The 21,645-nt window shown below is 40.1% G+C and overlaps 1 protein-coding gene across 1 annotated transcript in view; it reads right to left on the bottom strand.

The window, feature by feature from the left end:
• Positions 1–21,645, bottom strand: part of SYNE2 (spectrin repeat containing nuclear envelope protein 2) — a 175,898-nt gene that overhangs the window by 117,514 nt on the left and 36,739 nt on the right. Inside the window, 21 exon segments of the mRNA XM_084208589.1 lie at positions 1,329–1,490; positions 2,195–2,353; positions 4,113–4,263; positions 5,199–5,378; positions 6,052–6,647; positions 7,788–7,938; positions 8,388–8,548; positions 9,390–9,513; positions 10,107–10,225; positions 10,829–10,904; positions 11,149–11,360; positions 12,009–12,164; positions 12,323–12,448; positions 13,367–13,540; positions 13,790–13,948; positions 16,165–16,338; positions 17,593–17,757; positions 17,921–18,108; positions 18,268–18,358; positions 19,940–20,096; positions 20,768–20,880. Of these exon segments, the coding sequence (XP_084064715.1) occupies positions 1,329–1,490; positions 2,195–2,353; positions 4,113–4,263; positions 5,199–5,378; positions 6,052–6,647; positions 7,788–7,938; positions 8,388–8,548; positions 9,390–9,513; positions 10,107–10,225; positions 10,829–10,904; positions 11,149–11,360; positions 12,009–12,164; positions 12,323–12,448; positions 13,367–13,540; positions 13,790–13,948; positions 16,165–16,338; positions 17,593–17,757; positions 17,921–18,108; positions 18,268–18,358; positions 19,940–20,096; positions 20,768–20,880 (3,594 nt within the window).

Raw genomic sequence — 21,645 nt, 5'->3', positions numbered from 1 at the left:
TGTTCTGCTTTACAATAATTGCTCAGGGGAATATGGTTTCTGTGTCTCTTGCCCTCTTCTCTCTTCTTTTGAGACTTATCTCTCACAAGAAAGCAGCAGAATAACCTTACAGTAGCCACCTCCAGCACAGCCCTTCCTAAGGAGGAGAAAAGTCACACTGAGGGCACAGTCACATCACGCTGGACTTGAGCAGTTTCCAGGTAACAAAATGGCCCTAAAGATGCATTTTCCAGCTGGTGCATTTTTACTGGAGCTTCCAGGGACCTAAACTACTCCAGGAAAATTCTGACAATACAATGGTAGAGACAACAATGATGTGACAAAATATCCACTGCTGCACAGTGGATATGCCAGTGTTTCCTGGTGAAGATCCATATACAAAGAGCACCTTGGCTTTTCACTTCTCTGCAAACTAAAGCAAATGAGCAGTGCTAACAGTAGGAGGAAGGCTGCAAACAACCATAATAAAAACAAGGCCATTTGTAGCTTGTAAACACTGGGGAAAAACTGCCTGCAAATTTTCAAACAAGAGGATTTGAGATGTATTTATGTATTTATGTCTCAATCACTCAATTTCACGCAGGAAATTATTTTTTGCTTAGTAGACACTGGTTATGACCACAACGAAGCAGCACAGCTGGTCCATTTTGGCCCTAAAGTTAGAAATTAAAATATTCACCCCCATATATGAAGCTTTCAATGGCACAGACCTAGTGCATGTGTTTTTACACCCAGCTGCACCCTGACACCAAGAATTAACGTTATAATCTGTGCCAAAGGGGCATGGGCAGCCCAGGCTCTGCTGCTGCCTGCCCATGTGCAGCCCCTGGAGATGCTCTGCAGCCACTCTCTGTTGAGGCTGCAAAAAGTTACAGTGAGGAGCACATCAGGACAGGGGGAAAATAAACCACCTCTGAAACCTCTCCTTGAGCTGTGCTTTGCCCAGCTGTCCCAGAGGCTCCAGCAGGTTCAGTGACATGCCACTTCTACCTGGAAAATGAATCATTAGCTTATACACACTCTTTTCTCTTCACTGTGCATTGCTGCCCTCCAGGCTGCAGCCTTCCAGGCCTCCTCTTTGCTCCATCTTTGTACAGCAGTGTTGCATTGATTGAAAACCATTTACTACACACATCCACTATCTGTGCATTAGTTTTCCAAGACCTGTATCCCCAAATAAAGGTAATATCCTTAGTGCAACCACCCATACAGATACAACTGCAAATGTTACAACTTCCTCTGCTGGTCTATGCAGCATGCATGTTTATAGCCCAAAGCCCATATCAGTAGAGTAAAAAGGAAAGGTAAAAAATTGCCATTTAAAATACCTTCAACTGGGTGAGGTCCTCCTCAGTCAGGCAATGGTCTTCTGCATTCTTGAGCTCTTCATTTGCCCAAGCTTCAATTGTGTCAGATAAGTTCAGGAGTTTGTCCCACAAAGCCTGAGCTCTCCCCAAATTATCACAGTAATTTTCGGTCTTTTCATTGATCTACCATTAGATTGATAGGCAGAAAACACACAGATTTTAAAAAATGTTGGGTTATATTCCAAAAGCAAAAGCAGCACAAGAAAATTGGAGTGAGATGAAACCACCCACAAAAACAAGAGCGGAAAATGGGGAGGAAAAAAAAATAAATCTCGTGTCTTCACAGTGAACTGGTCATGGAGAAGATACTTAAATCCCTGCCACACATGTCACCAAACATACCAATCACAGCAGCAGCTTGCCAGTTTTAAGGCAGGTTTAGGAAGGAGCCTTGCTCATTAACGTTTATCTACTCCCAGTAAATACCATTTAATCTCAGTATTGATGCACTGCTTAGATCGACAGTGGCAAACATTTCCCACCAAAAGCATCAGCTATAATTTTCCAGATTTGTCTCCAAAGTCTAAATCCACAGAAGTTGTTATGGAAGCTTACAGATTCATGCAGAAAACAATAATATTGCCTTTTCTGCATTTTCTAGAATTATTTACTGCCAAGGAGTACAGACAATATAAATTACCTGAGAGATCAGAAACACTACATCCATAGATACTCTGCAAGCTTTGCTCTGGTAAACACTTGGATTTATCTCTTAAGAATCCCTGCCATATTGCACTTAATTTATTTGAAATATTACACCCACATCAGAATCAATTACTATAATGCATAACAGATAAGACCACCCTGATAATTTACTTTTTACATACATCCAGCCATCTGTCCACAATAATGTTAGCCTCATTCTCAAACGGAGGCTCCTCAAAGCTTCTCATTTTATTCAGCTGGAATTGCAGGTTTTTGCAGATCTGATTTATTTTGTCTACATCTTCAGAGTGATCATTAAATTCCTCTTTTGCCTCTTCAATCTGTGAAAAAAACCCACATGGATATTTGTGAGCATATTTGCTTATGATTGTTTATTCAGCAAAATATTTTTTAACTGATTTGCTGGGTTTTTTTTTTTTTTTTTGCTTAGAGAAACAACAGCATTACATAAAATAATCTATTTTATACAATATGATGAGACTAGGAATGCATTCTGTGTTGTTTTATCCCTGCCATGCTGACAGGAATATTTCCCTGTTAGAAATCAGTATCATTCTGTTATTTGTTGCAGAACAGCTGAGTGAGAATATGGATAATTTATTTTTAAGAGAGCCAAAAGCACAGTTTGCTTTTAAAGTCCTAAGTGCCAGATCCAAGGGGACATCTACACACAGAACCTTGATTACAGAGATAAACAATGCAGAGTGTGATAATAATCTGAGATACTATTACAACTGCATTCTGAACCCAAGGTTTTGAACTATTTACAGAAAAAAGCTTAAATCCGACTTAAACACAGACACTGCCAAATATGTCACAGCCAGAAAGTGAAACGTCTCTTTCTCCTACTTTCTATTTAAACTCCAAGCTGCTTCTTTGTGTTTCATTGGAATGTCAGTGTTTACAAACAACATGGAAGCTTCCTGGAAAAGAAACACTGACCTCCAGTGTTGTAACAGCTCTCGATGTAACAGCTCTCTCCTTATTTCCCACAGACATCCTGGGAAATTACTTGTTCTCATACCAACCCCACTGGGCACTGAGCTCAGGGGATGGATGGCAGAGCTGCTCTCACAAACCAGAACAAAGAAGAGGACTTTCCCTGCTATTATTTTGTGTCATTCTATATAACAAATCATCACCACTCAAGGACATGCCTGGACTGTGCCACAGCAATTTCAGACCAGAGCTCTGGGAGTGGGAATTGCACAGTTGAGGGTAAGAAGGGAGGGTTGTTCCCAGAGAGGGGTCTCCATAAAGCAGGGGCTGGGATATGCAGGCAATGCTCCCCTTGCAGCAGGAGCCCAGGTGATACAAGGTGCCCCAAGTCTCACTGGAGGGACCAAGGAGAGACCCTGCCTTCGCTAAAGGGGCCTGGCACTGGCAGACACCAAACCATTGCCTCAGGAAAACACCACTTACATTCCTTCTTAAATCTAACCAGCCCAGGCACTGCCTGAGAGCAAACACTCCTGGATGCTAAGGGTGATGCCTCATCAGAAAGCCTAAAAAAAGGATCTGAAGAACCAGTTACATAATCCAGGATATGTGAAACCTGTGCAGTAAAATGGTCATGATGGCCATACTGCTGTTCACTAACCTGCTAACCATGGACAACTATTCCATTAGTATTCACTTAGCCAAGAAGCTGGATGTCACATTTCTGCCAGAAAAGGTGGAAAACTTTAAACTAAATGAAGAGGTGTCCAGCAGTACCTGCTTATTCAGTATGAGTAGCTCATCAAGTAATATAAAAGCTACTGCAAATGTTTAACTGCTGTCACAGCTTGGAGCAAAAGGACAGGACTTAACTTCATCTTCATACTAGATCCTAGCTCTTCCATGAGGTTTGTTTTAGTGTTTTTAATCCCCCTCCATTAACAAGACAAATTCACTATGAAAAATACCCTTAAATCTACTTAAAACAAAAATATGGAGTCCCTAAATGTATTTTGGAAGCCAAAGTGAAAGGAAGACATTAACATCTGCCCTGAAGGCTGAGGGTACAAGGGCAACCCTGCACCTGAATGCTCCCAGGAAAGGCTTTTCTTTCCTTTCCACTAAGTTCTTGTTACTCACCTTTGTTATTAGTCTGTTCAAATTCTCCTTCCCCATGTAAGAAGTTTGCTGGGAAAGCACAATCTCCTGTTTCTGGATGATGCTGGTCAGACTCGTTTTGCAGCTTTGATACTGCTTCAGGAGCTCCAGAACCCTTGCACACTGCTCCTGGCTATTAAAAAGAGATGTATTATTGATGGCCTAAGCATAAACCTGCAGCCTGAACCTCCTGTCTGCTCCCTTCTCCTATATTCACACAGGCGGGAAGTTTGACAACCAGGTTTGGATGAGAGAAAAGGAGCGATGAACTGTACCAGTCTTAAATCCTGCAATAATGTGTGAGACTTGTGTGGTATCCAGACAGTTTCTGGAATCAGAAACACCCTTCACCATCATATGCCTCTGATCCACATTTACTTGTGATGAACAGTTGTGTTCATATGATCCTCTCCACCTGAGAGGTGAGCTCAGTCACCAGTAAACTGAAATATCATGTGCAGCAGAGCTCACAGCAGCTTGGATGGTGGACATCAGCCCATCCTTCAGTGGGGTATGAAAACAGGTTACTCCCACCTGTGCAAGCCATGAGAATTAACCAGAACTGTGCCAGTCCGTGCAAAACCTCTGGGCATCTTCAAAAACCTCATTTGAAGCGCAGATACCCTGGGCAATCAACCACAGCCTCTCCCAGTCCCCTTTCTCACTAATTATCAAACCAAGCTCACTTAATTTTGCTACATAAGAGACTGTTTTCCCAGCTGTCCTTTTCCATTTGTTTCAGTTTGTCTTTTCTTTTTCAGTGTGCTGGCAGGAAATTCACAGCAAATACAGAAGACACAGCATTCCCTGCAGCAGCCAGGTTTCCTCCTGGATGCCAATTAAGTCCAACACATCATTGCATACCTGCTAAATTATGGGACTGTGATGCTTTAAAAATATGCAAAATTCATGAGCTTTGGCTGCAAACTTCCACATGCAATTCTTGGTTTAATGGTAGTTTATGTCTCCACTGTACCTTTAAGGTATAGTCTAGGGCTTTTTTCCTGTTTGATTTCACAAGCAAACTTCTTGAACAGTATTACTTTAAAATGCAATTTCCCTCCTTACCATTCAGCAAGCAAGAGCTTTGTATCCTCCCATAACCTCTCTGTAACTCTGCACTGCTCATTTGCTTCCTCTGCTTTCTCCTCATTGATCTGTGGGAGCTTATTAGCAATTTCTTGCATAGATTTCATTTCAGCAGCAGCACGATCCAATTCCTTTTCTAATTCTGTTAATGATTTTATCCTTTATTAGAAAAAAAAAATGAAATACAGTCTCATATTAAAGTAAGCCTTTGATTTGGTTCACAATGTAATTATTAAGTTCCCTAGAAATTCATCCTGAGCTCCACATACTGTATTAAATGACATCATAAAAAGTCTAATTTGGTCTTCAATTCATGTAATCTGACACAAGCCCTCAGATGAGTTATGCTGACCTCGACACTGTGAAAAAATAATCCAAATTCTGAAGGGCAGTTGGATCCATATGAACACAGTGAAATCAATTTGTATTAAAAGGCAAGTGCAGTCTATCTTACACTGCAGAGCTTCAGATCAGGTGCATCAGTGCCCAGCAAGGGGACCCATCTCCCTGTCTGACAGTTTTCTTACTGAAAACTAAGATCATAATAACCCATCTCCTATTTTTTCTTCTTCAATGCTACTTCAAACACACACACATACATAAATACATATATATATATATATATATATACACATGTACATATACACGAGTTTGAAAGAAAAAAAACTGGAGAAGGCTTCCTTTTTTAGGCTGTGATGGAACAAATAAAACAAACTCACAGCTACTGTCAGTGTTCTACAGATACTTCAAATTTCAGTGCTCTCCTGCAGAGGGGACCCAGGCTGACTCCACTGAAATTATGAAATTAAAAGAGCTTTAAAAAATAATTCACCTTTTCTGAATAGCTGGAATTGTTGGATCTTTCAAGCCTATTTTGTTGATTCTGTCCCGTAGATCCTGAATGGTTTTAAGGAGTTCACTGTTTTTTCTGGAAAAAGTCTTGTGTAAGTCTTTTTCTTCTGTAGGCACCTGCTCACTTGAGGGATCATAAATGGCATTTAGCTTTTTAGATAAAGCCTGAACAAGTTTTTCACACCAAGTCTTTCTCCCATGATCATCTTCCAGACAGATCTTAACACTCTTCAGGCGCTCATCCAAACATTTGGCCTCTTCTGCCATCTGAGAAACTTCCTGTGCAGCCTCCCTCAAAGCTTTTCCCTGCGTTTCAGGTTGATCAGGGGGATCTGGGAGAGATCTGATGGAAGTCTGGATCTTCCTCAGGGAGGCCATAAAAGCTTCCAGATCTTTAAGGACAGCCTCACGGATCTGCATTTTATGGCGCATTTCTTCAAGCTGCTTTTGACAGTTCATTATAACTTTTCTTGCAGCTTGCAGGTCTAGTGGATTAACTTCATCTCCTGCTGAACCATCTAGGTGTTCCAACTGTTTGCAGTCTTCAATCTTTTCTAAGATGCATTTCTGCAGCATCTGAAATTTAAGAGAATGACCAAAAGTGTTAGCAAGTGAAATAAAACACATATCCTGCATTCAAAGCTGAACCTATGACTGAAAACCAAATTATAACAGCAGTAAAAAAGTATGTTAAACGGGATGGGTAAGATAGAAAAACCTATTCTAGATGTCAGTGGAGGGAAGGAAAAAAAACCAAAATAATGAAATAAAATGGTATTCCACACATAGGGAATTTGATCAGCACTACAGAAAGCTCAAGACTCCTTCCTGCAATCAGACAAGAAGGAGAGAAAGATGATGATAGTCCTGGGACTGAAAGCAGCAGGCTCTCACAGCAGGACATCAGCCAGAGCACAGGCAGCCACAGAGATATTTATTACTCTGCCATCTTTCACTTCTTTATGCTATACTTTTGGAGCAGACTTCCATGCATTTAAAAATCTCCTAGTGCAGCCTGCAGGCTCTCTGATTGCAGCCCTCAAAGAGCAGCATGTCAGGGCTGTGAAAGCCCAGATGTGCAGAGAGCTGGGCAAAAATTCTGTGCCCTTGCAGCCAAAATTGGTCAGATAGAGCACACATGCTGTCTGCTCTACAGCTTGAGAGACCTAAACCCTGCTTCATTGGAGAGCCAAGGGCAGACAAATGCAAACTTTCAGTTCTGGGTGGCTGTCAGTGTGCTCAGCCAAGATGAAAACAGAATTCACCCTGCCCAGTGGACCAGGACCTGGGCATGAGATATTGATAGCAGGTGAACAATTCCTGCACCCACACTGAGCTTCCAAACCCACCCTGAGCTGTGCTCAGATACTGCAGCAGATGTGACATGAGGTAGCTTGGCTGAGCTCATAAATTAACAGTGCATTATGTGCATGACTCCACAAAATGATATAAGGCCAAGTGGGAACACCACAAATCTGCATCATAAAAAGATCCTAACCTACAATGAAATGTTCACAACAATGGCTTTCACAGCAGAACCTACTGAGGGTCCCTGGCTTGCTCTACAGGACCAATAATAGCCATTATAGATTTTAGAAGGTTTGGGAAGTCTTATCAGCAGCCCCAACCTCCTGAGTGAAAATCCTATGAAGTTCTCTGCTTCCTAGATATTAAAACCTATCATTGCTAGGGTGTGGTCTCTGCATCTTCCCTTACCTTCAGTTCACTATCAGGCAGGTCCCTGTCCATCAGATGAAACTGGCGGATGTACTTTTTCTTCAGCCATTCATCTACTAATTGACAGACAGACATGGATTGATGTTCTGTTTCCCAAACAATTTCTACAGCAGCCCTTAAAGAATTTGCTCTGCAAGAAAGGAAACAAAACATGAACTGGGAAAGCAAGCAAGAAAAGACACTCAATATTTCTAAGCACAAAAAGCCACAAAAAAAAAAAAAGTAACTTTCTAACAGATCTAATCCTCCCCCTCCCAAGGTCAGATGAGTTTTTCTCTGATTAATGAGAAAAGCAATGTGGATCACTGTGAATTTGACCAAAAGATGAAAGGAAAAAACAGCAATAAATGGGAATATTGCACAGTTATGTCAGAAAGATCTGCCTCTGATCTTCTTGGGGAGACTCACACTATCTTCCATGTGTATATGAATAAAGAAAAATTAAAGACAGCTTTATGTTTTGGAATGAAGAAAAGGTTAAAAATGTGCAGCTATTTTCTGCAACACACATTATTCCTTTCAAAATATACAAAATTAGTTACAATTCCATAACTAATACCATAAAGGGTTATTTTATACCTGATACTTATCATGTCCTGAAGTTCTTTCCACTCGCTTTGTAGCTTGTTTCTTGCCTCAGAGAGAGCAGCCTGCTGCCCTTCAGACACAAGATTTTCTAAGGTAGATGAGATCTTTTCCAATTCTTTCCAACCAGACCCGAATTCAAAGTCTATCATTGCCTAGAAGACAAGCAGTTCTAATGCATTAACATGATCCTGTATTTCTCAGTGGACATTTCAGAAAACTAGTCACAAGAGTCTCTACAAAAACAGTGAAAATATCATCTGAAACTAAGAGTATCTACTGCCTTTTTTCCCCTCCAAGACCCAGCTTTTAGCTGCATGCAAATCTCCAGTAACATTTTACAGAGACAATTTCCATGTGAGATCTATGCCTTGGCTATATTTTATAAAAGGGTCAATAAATAACGGGCCAGGCATTCTTGCTACAAGAATGAAAATATCTCCACCTAGCTATGGTCAGAAGAAAAACAAACGTAGAACTGAACCAAGTTCTGAGATTTTTGATAAGGCTTTGTAGTCCTTTCAAGAAAGGCCATGAAAAATTGCAGTAATAAACTTTTCAACATCAACTCTGTGCCTTTTGCTGTTGCCTTAAGGATGTCACAAACCTAACCAAGTTTTATGTCTCCTGGAACAGCTCCATGCTGCACAAACACCACTTGGTGGTTCAACTCTGATGACTCCTCCAGCCCTGGCCATCTCTGCTGACAAACAAAAAGCTCCTTTCTGCAGTTTTTTCCCGTTACACCTATTTCAGCCTGCAGACAACAAACCCAGAGCCACCAATTTCTTCTTTCAGCAACACCTGCAAAACTCCAGTGCTAGGCAGCAATGCAGTTCTGTTAAATCCTAAATCCTTGATTTCCCTTCTTCTAACATGTATGGTTGCAAGGATGCTGCTTTTCTCTTGGCAATGTATGTAACAGGGAAGTGAGTGCTCTACATGAGAAAATAACAATTTAGGCATCAGGTATATTTTTAAAAGATGAATACTTGCCTCTAGTTCAAACACCTTAAACTTAAGGGATGAAGTGTCTTTTATTTCATCAGTAAAGTCAGATGATACTTTATCTCTACTGTGACGTAGAAGCTCCTCCAGGTTACTTCTCTGTGTGTTAAAGCTAAGGAAAGATGCAAACACTTTCAGAGAGGATATTACTTTTAATTAAATGGAACATCTCAGGGAATGGGACTCACTGATCAACAGAGTACCATAAAAAATAAGCACAGTCTATTGCAAATACATATTTTATTTAAGTCCAAAATGAATGAATGATGCATAAATGAGCAACATATTAAACAGACTGCTCATATGGCTTATCTTCAAATCTAAATGCCAGCCTGCATTCTCTAAATTCAGTTTTACAAAAGTAAAAATGTCAGTTCTCTAAAAAACTTGACACATTTCTTTATTTTGCAATATTTGAAGTTATTAGTAAGTCAGATGCAGACTTTCCTAGCCCAAAAAAATGAGTAAAACATTCATAGCTAAAAATGTTCTTGCTACAAAATCCTAATGCTTGAAACATTTAGTTACTGTAGTGCTTCCCTATCAATTACAGATAATATTCAGTAAACTATAGCAGAAAAAAGAACAGAGCTCTGCATAGCCAAAGTGCACCTTATGTTTGGTACATTCAATGAATTTGTGAGGTAATTTGTCTAGCACAGCATCATACCTGAACAACCATGCATTTTCTCCTTTAAAAATTACCTGTCTAACAAAGCTGGTACGGCCAAATCACCATCTTCCTCAAACTTGTCTGCACAGCTTTCTCCATTGTGGTGCTTCACATCTGGTTCCAAAACTGTATCTGTAGCAGGTCTTGAGGTCTGAGTAAAAATAAAAAGGGTGACAGTGACCTCCACAATATCCTGTGTAATACACAGCAAAGCCTAACAATCACCCGTGAGCTCCCGAAGGAAGGGACTGCTTGATGTGTCCCAGAGGAGATCAGAGAGGCCATTCATGAATTCAAGATGTGTTTGAACTCAATCACGAGCCCAAAGAGCAAATTTTGGAATACTTGTAGCCAGCTCATTCATTCTTTTCACAGATACAGACAAATGTCTCCAACTCTTCACTAGGACTCTCTGTCCTCTGAAAACTGTTCATACCACTGGGACACTACAGGGGATTTTCACTTGAACACAACTTCCCACATAACCTTTCCACCTGAAAATGACATTTTTGCAAAATATAATTCCAGGCTGGAGGTTCACATCTTCTCAGGATGCCCAGCACTGCTGCTTGCATGTTAATTTTTACTATTTACTTAGCCTACATTCACAAGCACAATGGGGTTTGGATTTCTGACCAGAGGCCCAAGGTCTTATCACAATAAAACCAGTAAGAGAAATAAACACTTTTTCTTCCTGGCAATGACCTCCCTTTGACAGAGCACTGTTTTCCATCAGTAAGTCTGGCCTTCTTACCTCCTGTACCATAAGGCTGTCAATTTCTTGAGAAGAACCAGACTCTTCTCCATTCTCAGAAGCCATAATGGAGTTCCTACAAGAACAAAATATTAAATACATGGGAAAAAATAAATCCTAGCTCAAGGTTTAAAACAGTGCAGCTGTGATGAAGGATAATCAAACATTGTACTTGCCAGTTTATGAAACTTAATACTTTAAGTGTTTAAATGCACAGCTGGCTACAGTAATGTACTACCAAAACACATTAGAGTATCCCAAATTTTATGTGTAAAAATGATTTCTACAAAGCTACAACACCCCATGACTCAGCCACCAACCCTTTCTGAGAGGGATGTCCTTTTCCAACACGAGCCAGCAGGGCTGTGTAAGTGTCTGCCACCATTTGTTGAACCTTTTCTAGCCTTTTTTCACAATCTGCAGTGAGCGTCTGTATCCCTGGGACAGTTTCTTCTAAGAGTCTTGCCAATGTTTTAAGGTCTTCCAAAGACTTGTTAAGTTCCTTTGTGCTGCCATCATGTGAAAAGAAAGCCTAAACAAAGAAAAAACAATATAATAGGCCCATGTTAAAACACAAGAATAAGAAATTATCCTCATATATTTTTTAATACTTCCATTATCTTGGATGAGTTCTCTTAAAAGTCTAAGCTGTCAAACCAAAGAAAACACACTTATTTTCTCTTGTTTCTTTCTAAAATAGAGCTAGAAATTAAATTAGGATTTCTGGCAACAGTTCCCAACTATATTCACAGGACTACACTGACTCTAGCTCGATTTAGAAATTCATTATGTTCCACAATTTTTAATTTTGTCCCAAGTCTTCTTCACCCTGACATCAGATAAAACAGTCCTACTGACTACAGAAAAAGTAAAATATTTTTTAAATATTCCTTGTCAATTATTATACTTCCTAGGGTGAATTCAAGATACACTAAAAATCTGGGGGAAAAAATGGAAAAAGGATACCATCTACTTAACAAGGGGTTAATTTTAAAAGTCTGCAAAAACACTAATATTTGCAGTCAAAAAAAGGAAAGAAATAATTTTGGTGGCCTCTTTGCTCTCTGTTTACATAGCACAGAGCACAAGGGCCCCGCTCCACAGAAAATGAACCAAAAAAGGAGGAAGAAGGACAGCAAAGCATTCACAAAGAGAGGCAGAAAAGGAGACTGTCAGGTACCTCATGCTCCTTGATAAGCCCTTTGGTTTTATCCATACTTAGCAGTTTCTTCTCTTTGCCTAACTGCTTATTGATTTTTTTTAAAGTTGCATTAAATTTCTTTTTTTCCCTTTCTACGATGAGCTGGACATAGGATACAATTTCCTGACGAACTGCCTGCAAAATACAAAGCACGTTGTTCCCATGAGATGGTGAGATAGTGTTACACAGCAAGTGAAAACACCAGAACACACTGTGACAAGAAAAAATTTACTTTCAAAGATGCCAGGCCTAATGAGACCAGACAATGGATTCTCATTCCTGCATTATCTCACCTCCCATCTCCTACGAACATCATCTTCCACCACCAGCTTCTCATGGTCAGATGAAATATTTTTCAGCAGTTCAGCTGCTTTCAAAAATCTGTCAAGAACTTTATTGTCCAGAGCATTAAAAGCTTCCTAAAAAAACAAAACCCAGACATCATAATGAAAATCAAACAGAAGCGAATGTAACTTATTTAACTAACAAAATGACATTGGTAGCATGTAAAACCTGTGAATAAATCAATGTATACATCACACACATGGGGTGGTGGGTACAAGGGCATTCTCCATCCCTGTTTATCTGCAAAAGCTTGCAGAATCAGTGGATGCTTTACAGAGAAAAGCAGGTGCTGTTCTTGTAAAAGCTTTCAGGGGAAAATTTGGCACCAAAGACAAAAAATGAAGGTCACTGAACTCTTCAGGTCACTGAAGGAACTCTGCCTCTTCCCTAAGGAAGAGCTGAGGCCACGTCCCATGTGTGGGGGCAGAGAAAGGGTGAAAGGTCTCCATCAGCACCATGGCATCTCCAGGATGGCCTGGAATGAGCTCTGTGCCCCTGCTGGCACATGGTCACCCAGCCCTCTCTATCAGACCAGGCAACACAGATTTTGGGCACTTACATCTCCAACACCCCTTTAAGAGATCTACATTTTGAGATAGGATATTTGATTTACCAACTACCTTCTGGGAAAAAGAGGAGATTCAGTATTTATAAGAACATGCCCAAGAATTCAGGCATGTCATTCTTGAGGGGAAGCTTAATTATTGATCAGGCCAAAAAAAAAAAAGAAAAGGCGGCAGTTCTGAAAATTATGAGTTCTGATGGAGTGATGGAGTAATATAGGACAGGGCACTGAATAAACTGCCATATAGATTTATGCTTTTTCATTCAAGTTGTCTGCCAAGTTAATAAAGTGCTAAATCAGAAAACTGAGCAAAGCATTAATAGCTACCAAAAAACAAAAAGGTCAGTATTTTTCTTATTTCAGGCTTTTAGGGACCACATAACCCTCAGAAGTACTCAAATTCAGCTGGTTCAGAACACAAACCCACCTCATATCTTGAAATACATTCTTCAGGACTTAATTTTTGACTGACAAGTTGCACAGCTTTTGAAATGGAGGCCTCAAGTTCTTTCTGGGATTCTTCAAAATTGAGCAAAGCCTCCTTCTCTGAGGATTTCTTCTCAGATTTGGACAAGATGTTGTTCAGGTCACCCATAAGAACCTTGGAAGAAAGAGACTTTTCAGAACACACCTGAGTGTCAGTAATTACAGAGTTATTGCTCCATAACATCACTCAAGTTTTTCAAGTTGAGATACTGATCTTGGAAATGTTCTAGATTTTGCCCTGACAAGAGTCTGGGAATCTGATTCCAACAGTACTGAACCTTTTCTATCTTACATGACTGACAAAGAGTTTTCCATATTCTGTAATGGTAAGACTAGAGATATCTTTGTGTTTATAAACAAGTACCTCTACTTTGTCTCTGGCTTCTTTAATTCGTGCCTCCAGCCCAGCAGTGTGAGAATGCTGCTGAAACACCTGACTTGAAACATTCTGCCTCAGGGATTGCAGTATCTCTTCTGCTGCCACAACCTGGTCTTGGCACGAGGATCCTCTTGCAGCCAAACTCTGGTTTGAAGAAAAAGCATTAGAAGCCTTTACAAGTTTATTTGTCTTTTTGTTTGAACAAACTGAGTGCAAAAGCCAGCTTTGATCATGGATGGTTGATCCTTGGTAAAGGAAAGCCTTATATTCCAGTGATGGTCAGTGTACTGCACTGTAAAATCTCTGTGTGGAGAGAAAGAAATTTGCTGCCATCCACAGGGGATTCTGTTTGCTGAAGCAATTTCTTTCTGTCAGTGCAACACCTCCTGTGTCCTTGCCACAGAGCCAATCAGATGTGTTTTTTAAACGTGCTCTCCCATCCAAGCAGCTTGCCAAATGAAACCACACATTTGGATATGCAGCATCTGATCATGAAGTCATCCAAAGAGAGCACACACCAAGGCTCAGATTTCCTTGTAGTATTCAGTACTGCAAGGCAGGAAAGCAGCTGGGTGCCCTGCATGCAGGAGCAGTGTGCCATGATTGAATATTTATCATGAAAAGTCCTTATTAGAGCTGTTTCTATCTATGAATATTCAACACATTTCTCCTGTCTGAAGTTGTCAATTAGCATTCTCCTAATCATGATCAGAGCTTTATTCTGGATCTTGACCTACTGTACTGCAGGTAACGAGTGACCTGATCTCTCCTGTCCCCAGACATGGAGATACAATGCCAGCCAAATGTTTGGAGGCTGTAATTTAGGGTGTTCTTTGTTATTTCACTTTTTTTTTTACAAACTAGAGTCACACTGCAAAATGAGGCTTGTTTCATAAACATACACCAGTGATTACAAAAAGATCCACAGATCCTTTATGTCTCTCACACTCCCAAATCTGTCAGGTAAATGTTGCAGTAAAAAGAGACAGGACTTTTGATTCTTCCTGCAGAAAAGCTGAATTTTTATTGTATAGTTCATATTTTCATAAGAATGTCAGAAGGCACTGTGTTCAATCTAATTGGTTAACAATACACTGATACTCAGTTTATTGGTTGGAAAATGGCTAGGGTGTATGTTTATTAAACTTCTCTATTTTTGGTTAGTTTACATATTTTCTTCACAGATTCTCATGGGACAGACTCTTTGTTTTTGTAGGTGTGAAGACTTCTCTTACCAGAATAGATTGTTGTGTTAACTGTTTCTCATTTTTATGATTTTTTCACATGGGAACTTACAAGCTAGCTGCTAGCTTAGCTAGAGTAGTAGGGCTTAAACTGGTTTTTTTTACAAGACTTTTCTTTTGTAAGGCATTACCTATATGCAACAGCTAAACACTCTGCAAGAAAGCACAAAGCAAGAGAAAACTAACACAGATTCTAGTGCACAGTTACTGTACATAGATTAAATCAAATAAAGAGTATTTCTGTTTATTTATAGCAGTTACACAAAGGAGTTTCAATGAAACCTCCTGGTGGTCACCTTCACACCATTAGGTTATACAGGCCCTGCTGTAGAAGTAGTAAAGGCAACATAAGACACTAGTAAAGGCAACATAAGAAGTGCTTCAACTTTTTCAGTGCAAATCTTGGCACCTTTATTCTGTCTCCAGCAGGTGAAGAAAATAAATTAGACTTTGTATTGAAGCTGCTGAGTTATATACACAGATTTTCACCTGCCATCTGCTGGGAGCCGGGGGTAATCCCAGGCAGAGAGATGTGGGAAAATATCGTGACTAGTGGAATTTCTTGTTTGAAGTTAATTTGTGCTCTTTGAGGATATTTCTAACAACTACCTATAAAATGAGATTCCCAAATAACCCCACCTGCTGCTGGAAATACCTCAAGTATCCCAATTTTTGATGGGTAAGCCTTGAATACAGCCAAGGTGTCCCAAACCTCCTCCCTACATTGGAGGGTAGATGATAAAAGTCCTGTGTGACCAGGGGAACTACTCAAATTGGCAACTTGCAGAGCTCTGGTCTGCTCCAAGTGCTCTGCTGGATAGGAGTAATTAATATCACTCAAGAACAAGCTGCTGATCTGTGGCACCAACAGCACTTCATTGGCACCTGCTGGTCATCTGGACACACTGATGGTGGAAGATTCACTCACAGCTCATCTGGGAGTGATCCTGAGAAATAACAACAAGGCACAAGCACTGTTTTGACTTTTTACAAGTATTACAGCACAAAATCCACATTAAGTTCTACTTCACGGGTGATGCCTCATTTTACCCCAGCCACAAATCCATGCTGCAAGATGAGAATCTGAGGAACAAGTATTTTAAGCAGCATTTTCACCTGCAAATGTTCCTCCAGCTCAGGTTCCACAGGCTCCTCGTGACTGATCTTGCTAAGCACACATCCCATCTCTGCTGCCCAGCTGTCCACCCCTCCAAGGAGCTCTTCAATTTTCTCCAGGCTCCCTGGAAGCTCCATGGTCTCTTCAGCAGCATTTGTGCTCTCTTCTCCAAGCTATCAACAAAGAGCAAGGTAAGATGTTCATTCCCATCATCTTCCCACTGCCCTCCTCCAACACAGTCACCACTTGGGTCACTTCCCAGCTTTAACACTTAACAGGGATCAAAGGAGAAATAAATGCCAACATATTGATAAGTAAACCAAGTGAGGCTCAGTTCCTCAGCCCTGAGGGCAGGTGGGACAGCACAATCTGTGCCATATACCCTGTCCCCTTGTCCCCTCCCCTATAAGCAGCCACACTACTATGGAGAAAATTCCTGGGCTGCAGCATCCCACAGCCCACAGCAGGGAATTGTCCAAGAACAGCAGCTGGTGTTGGTCAAAACAAGATCAGGAAGTGTGCTGACATTAATGGTACTGGCAGTCACAGGCCAGAGCTCAAGCATTTGGTCCTGCATTTTATATCTAAAAAAAAGTATTATATATATGATAGCCATAATGTCCAAATGCCACAAAAAAAGCTCAGGAAGTCTTTAAGACCTTAGACAGGCTTCTTGCACCTCACTTATCTGATTCCTCAATATATTTCCTTGAAGCATCTCTTATTAAGGGTTTTTCTAGCAAACCTGGATTTTCCCTCACCCTTTGATTGCTTCCTTTGATTTTATTGCATTCTCACTAAGCTCATCTCCTACAAAAATGTAGCAGTAATTTTTTGCCACCGTTTACTGTCACAGCAGTAGCTTTAATAAATGTCAATGAAAGGCTCAACTCAGAAAATTAAGAGTTCTAATATTCCCAGGCAGAGTGAAAATGTCATTCTTGTGAAAGCACTCTAGGGACTGTAATATGTATAACATTAGGGAGGTTGTATAGGGATTTACAGCAGCCTAAAAACCTGTCAAGTGAGCTGGTGAAAAGTTGCACAACCTTAGAAATATCTATGCAGCAATAATTACTTTCTACCAGCTAAGACAGAGTCTGTAAAATTTAACACAGGCTAAATTGATTACTTCCACCCCGAGCACTGAATTAAGAGCTTCATTCTGCAATAAGATTTCCTTTTGTAAGTGGTTTTGAGATTTCAATTTAAAAATTGAACATTTTCCATCCTGTTATAATGAGAATTTTACTGAGCCACAAAGATTAAGAATGGGATGCTGCTGTGTACTCTGTTCCTCAAGCTTTAAAACTGGCAACCTTGAGTTGACTGCAGGATTGATCAATCTCTGATTAGCAAACTGGTAAATCTAGAAAAGATTACTTTGAAGGCTGCATGGCAAAGAGTAATAGTAACTTGTAACTCACAAAGTGTGTCCTCTTTATGAACTTTGCCCATCTCCTGTTTAGTTTCTTCAGCTCTTTGGCAATATTTGATCCAACTTGCTCTTTGCTGACTTCAATGAGATGGTTTCCAGCTTCATTTAAGGAACCATGAATCGAATTCCTCTTTGCCAGGACCTCAGCAGGGATCTAGACAGAGGCATTGAAATAATTTTAAGCAGAACCCTGTCAAACATTTATTTCCAAAATGAAAAGCAGAAGAGCAACAACAGCAGCCAATGTGAGATTTAATGTTTTCTTCCAGAAGGCTTTGCAGTAACTCTGTCAAATAAAGAGAAATCCAACCATGTACCTCTTTTGGATCCTCATTTCTGTTTTCTTCCAGCCACGTCTTTAGTAAGTGGATGTTTTCTGTGTAATTACTCCAGGAGGACAGGACTTTCTGTAGGGTGGTGTTTACATTAGAAATATACTCTTTACATGTAGAAATCTTTGACTCCACTGTCTTCAAAAGTTTGCTGATTTCTTGAGGATCTCCAGCTAGGACGTGGAATAGGGATTATTGTTATACATTTGGGAACAGAGAGACTAATTAAACAGAAACCCTGCTTATATGGAACAGCAGATGGAATTAAAACTGGTGGCAGCACTTTACTTCAAAATAGAGATCTTCATATCAACTTATGTGCATGAGCTTACCCAGGTCAGGACCACTTATGTTTTTCAAGTCTTCACAGATGTGAGTAGCAGTGTCTAGTTGTGTTTCAAGTTTCTTTTCTTCAATGAAATTCTGCCCAAAGTGAAAAGTAATTCATATGGATAACACTGAATGACACAAAACTGGGTAAGAAATACAGCTTGGGACAGTTTGTTTTTTTTTTGCAATATGAGCCTGCAACCTACAGGTTAAATGTAAACTGAGCAAAGCCCACCCAGCAATTCATCTGCACCCTTTAGTCTGAAATAAACTTGTTCTTTTACTCTGCTTGTGCAGAGAGTAAAGTAAATAGAACTATGAATACCTGAATGCCACTGCCTGAGCCACAGCCCTGCATGAGTCAGGACTGCTTGCTTCAAAAAGTTACAGCCCCAGGGCAATACAGAGAACTGGCATCTAGAACAAGTCAGGCAGAATTTAGTCACATAAGCCAAAATGTGATGAAAGCAGAAGGTGGGCTTCCCTGCATGCACAGAAACATTGAGGTGCCTCATTTCTGACAGATCAAAACAAACGGGATGGAGAGGGTGACAGAGGAAGAAATGGGAACAGAGGAGGAGATTGTGCATGCACAGGGAGTGAGGGTTCATCCTCAGCCCCTCTCTGAGATGATCTCACTCCAACACTCCCCACTTGTACAAACGTCCTACCCAGCAGGGTAGAAAACAACCTCCCTTGTGACTGTGACAAGCCTGGGCCCTAAACCCTAAACAAGCCCTAAACTCCCTGGCAAAGCTCTGCATTCTATCAGCCTGAGCAAGACCACAAGCCACAACTGTAGAAACAACATGATAATAAGTACTGATGAAACCAACTGAACCAACAAACTCAGCACAGATTAACTCTGCACGACCATCTCACTGCAGGGTGAGGCTGACACTGCTCAGGAAACTGCTATTTTATACAACCTGTTGTTGCCTCCCTCTACAGTACTGAGGCTGGTGAATTTCCCACTAATTTAACTGTGGATTTGCCAGTCTGAGAATCCTCTGAGAAAGTCCACTAAGATGGAATTCACAAGGAATCCCATTAACTAGAGATGGGGAAAAACTGGAGGCATCAGCATTTTCACCTCTACTCCTGATGCAGTATCCTTTGTCAGTATTTGGGGTTGGACAAGCCTTCCCCACCTAAAAGCCTACATGTGGCATCAGTTTCATAACTTGTGTCCAGAAACTGAGCTAAGCATGAAGTTTAACAGAACAAGACAATTCATATTCACCACAAAGCATAAGGAGGTAAAGAGACAGCAGTGTGAATAATGGTTAGTTTTGAAGAAAGCAACTAGTGAACTACCCCAGAGAGGGTTCTGTGGATTGGAGCTAGGGAAGAGCTGCTACAGCTGGCTTTATAAATAATCTACAAAGAAAGAAATATTCACAATAAAGAATAAAAAAGGGCAGAGAGAAAATCACAGTCATGGTTTGCATTACTTCTCCAAACTGAAGAAAGAAATCTCATTCATAGCAAAATGGAAGATTTTGCGGGCAAGAAAAACTTCTAGGGCAGTCTACCTGCCCTTCTTTGAATAAATCAGATTTCACCCGTCCACCATGCTTCTACCAACCATAATATCTTCAGATGACATAATTGAATCAAAGAAAGTTGGGAAAGAATTACCATCAGGGTGTGATTGATCTATCTGAAACTTACATTCCAATTTTCCAGCAGTGATTCCACAGACTCTTTTGCCCCATATTTCACATCCCAGATATTTAGTTTTAACTTCACCTCATTGGCAATGGCTGAGCACAGTCCATAGTGGTATTCAAGAAAAGTGCTGGGGTTTGTAGAACGAATATTGCTAAACCTGCAAAACCATTGGATACAAAAGGCATTAATGTATCAGGACTTTTTCTAAAAAAATCAAAATTACATATATGCAAACATTTTTTTTTTCTTATGACAGGAATTAATAGATAAGATAGCAACTGTTCATTTTTTTTTTTAAGCAGCAACAACTGAGCAGTCAATGTTGTCTGCTCAATGTATGAAAAATCTTAAATGCCCAAAAAAAGGACATCTGCCACCTGTATGTCAAAGCATCTCAGGTTATGGATACAGATTCACTGGTCTTTTTTTTTTAATATCCTCCAACAGATATTTGGGGTTGTACAAGCTATAGATTACAGTGATTTTTAATGGTGGAAATGAAAGTTTAGAGAATCCCTGCCACCAGGGAAATTTTTACATTGAAAATATTCAAGTTTCCTATCCCTAGTGGTTGTTTCATACCCCTACTAGCAAAGGGCATCTGAAAAGGTCCTGTTAATGAGCTCTACTCTGTACACACAATTAAACATTCATTGGACCAATGAGAGATCCCTGCCTGCTCCACTTGACAGTCTGCCTGTGTTTAGGATAAAAATGCTCTTTTTTTTTGCAAGGAATGGATAAATTATGTGTTTTGTTCAGAACAGCAGAGCAAGTCAGTAGCAGAGCTAGAATACAACAAAGTAGAGGGAATTTGAGCATCACAACCTTCTTTTCATTTCCTCTAATTTTTCAGGCAAGACTAGTGGCATATTCTTCTCATCTTCATTCTTAAATGACTGAAGGGTGTCCAAGTGAGAATCAAAACAATCCATCAAGCCCTGGGGAGAACAAGACACAGTAAGCCATTCATTTTGATCTGGAGTATTTCATCTGGAAATCTCCAACTCACCTGCTGTTAGGGAAGGAGCTATTAAGAACTAGTCAGCACAAGACAATCTCTCAGTGTCTTTACTCATTGAAGTGCAATGAAAGTATTTACCTAAACACCTTCTGAAGTGCATATTTAGTGCAATATTATTTGATTTCTCTTATCACTGTGCATCTATTTAAATATAAGGACCACAGACCTTACACTACTCCTGCTATCAGTTTTTTCTGCATTTTCACTATCATCTTTAGGAGAAAAAAAATCATAATTGCAACAGCTTCAGGGTGTTAAGCTGTTCTTTGCTATCCCTTAGCAAAGATTGACAGCAAAATCTGTTGAATAAATCTATTATGCCACCTGCTCCATAGTTCATTTGACTGTTCAATAAATCTGTGTCTAACACCAGGTTAATTTGATACACAGGGTATCAAATGAACCATTCAATGGCCAGTGTCCCATGATAAGGGAATATTTTACAGGCATGTGTCTCAGCACCAAATTCCCCCAAATTCCCTACCTGAAAATAAAAAATAACATGCGTTGCAAGGAAGATAAGCCTATCTCTCAGTGGCATATAAAAAAAAAGTTCATTTCTATGTTTTAAAATCTGCACAAAGCATGTTAATGGAAATGGCTAAATCCTGAAACAGCCCTCAACCACAAAATAGTGCACAGATTTTTAACACTGGATTTTGTAATCTTAACACTGTATCAG

Source organism: Fringilla coelebs, assembly GCF_963513975.1.
Source record: "Fringilla coelebs genome assembly, chromosome: 6".
NCBI classification, from domain to species: Eukaryota; Metazoa; Chordata; class Aves; order Passeriformes; family Fringillidae; genus Fringilla; species Fringilla coelebs.
Note: the sequence above shows the minus strand (reverse complement) of the source record. Positions and strands in the feature narration are given on the sequence as shown.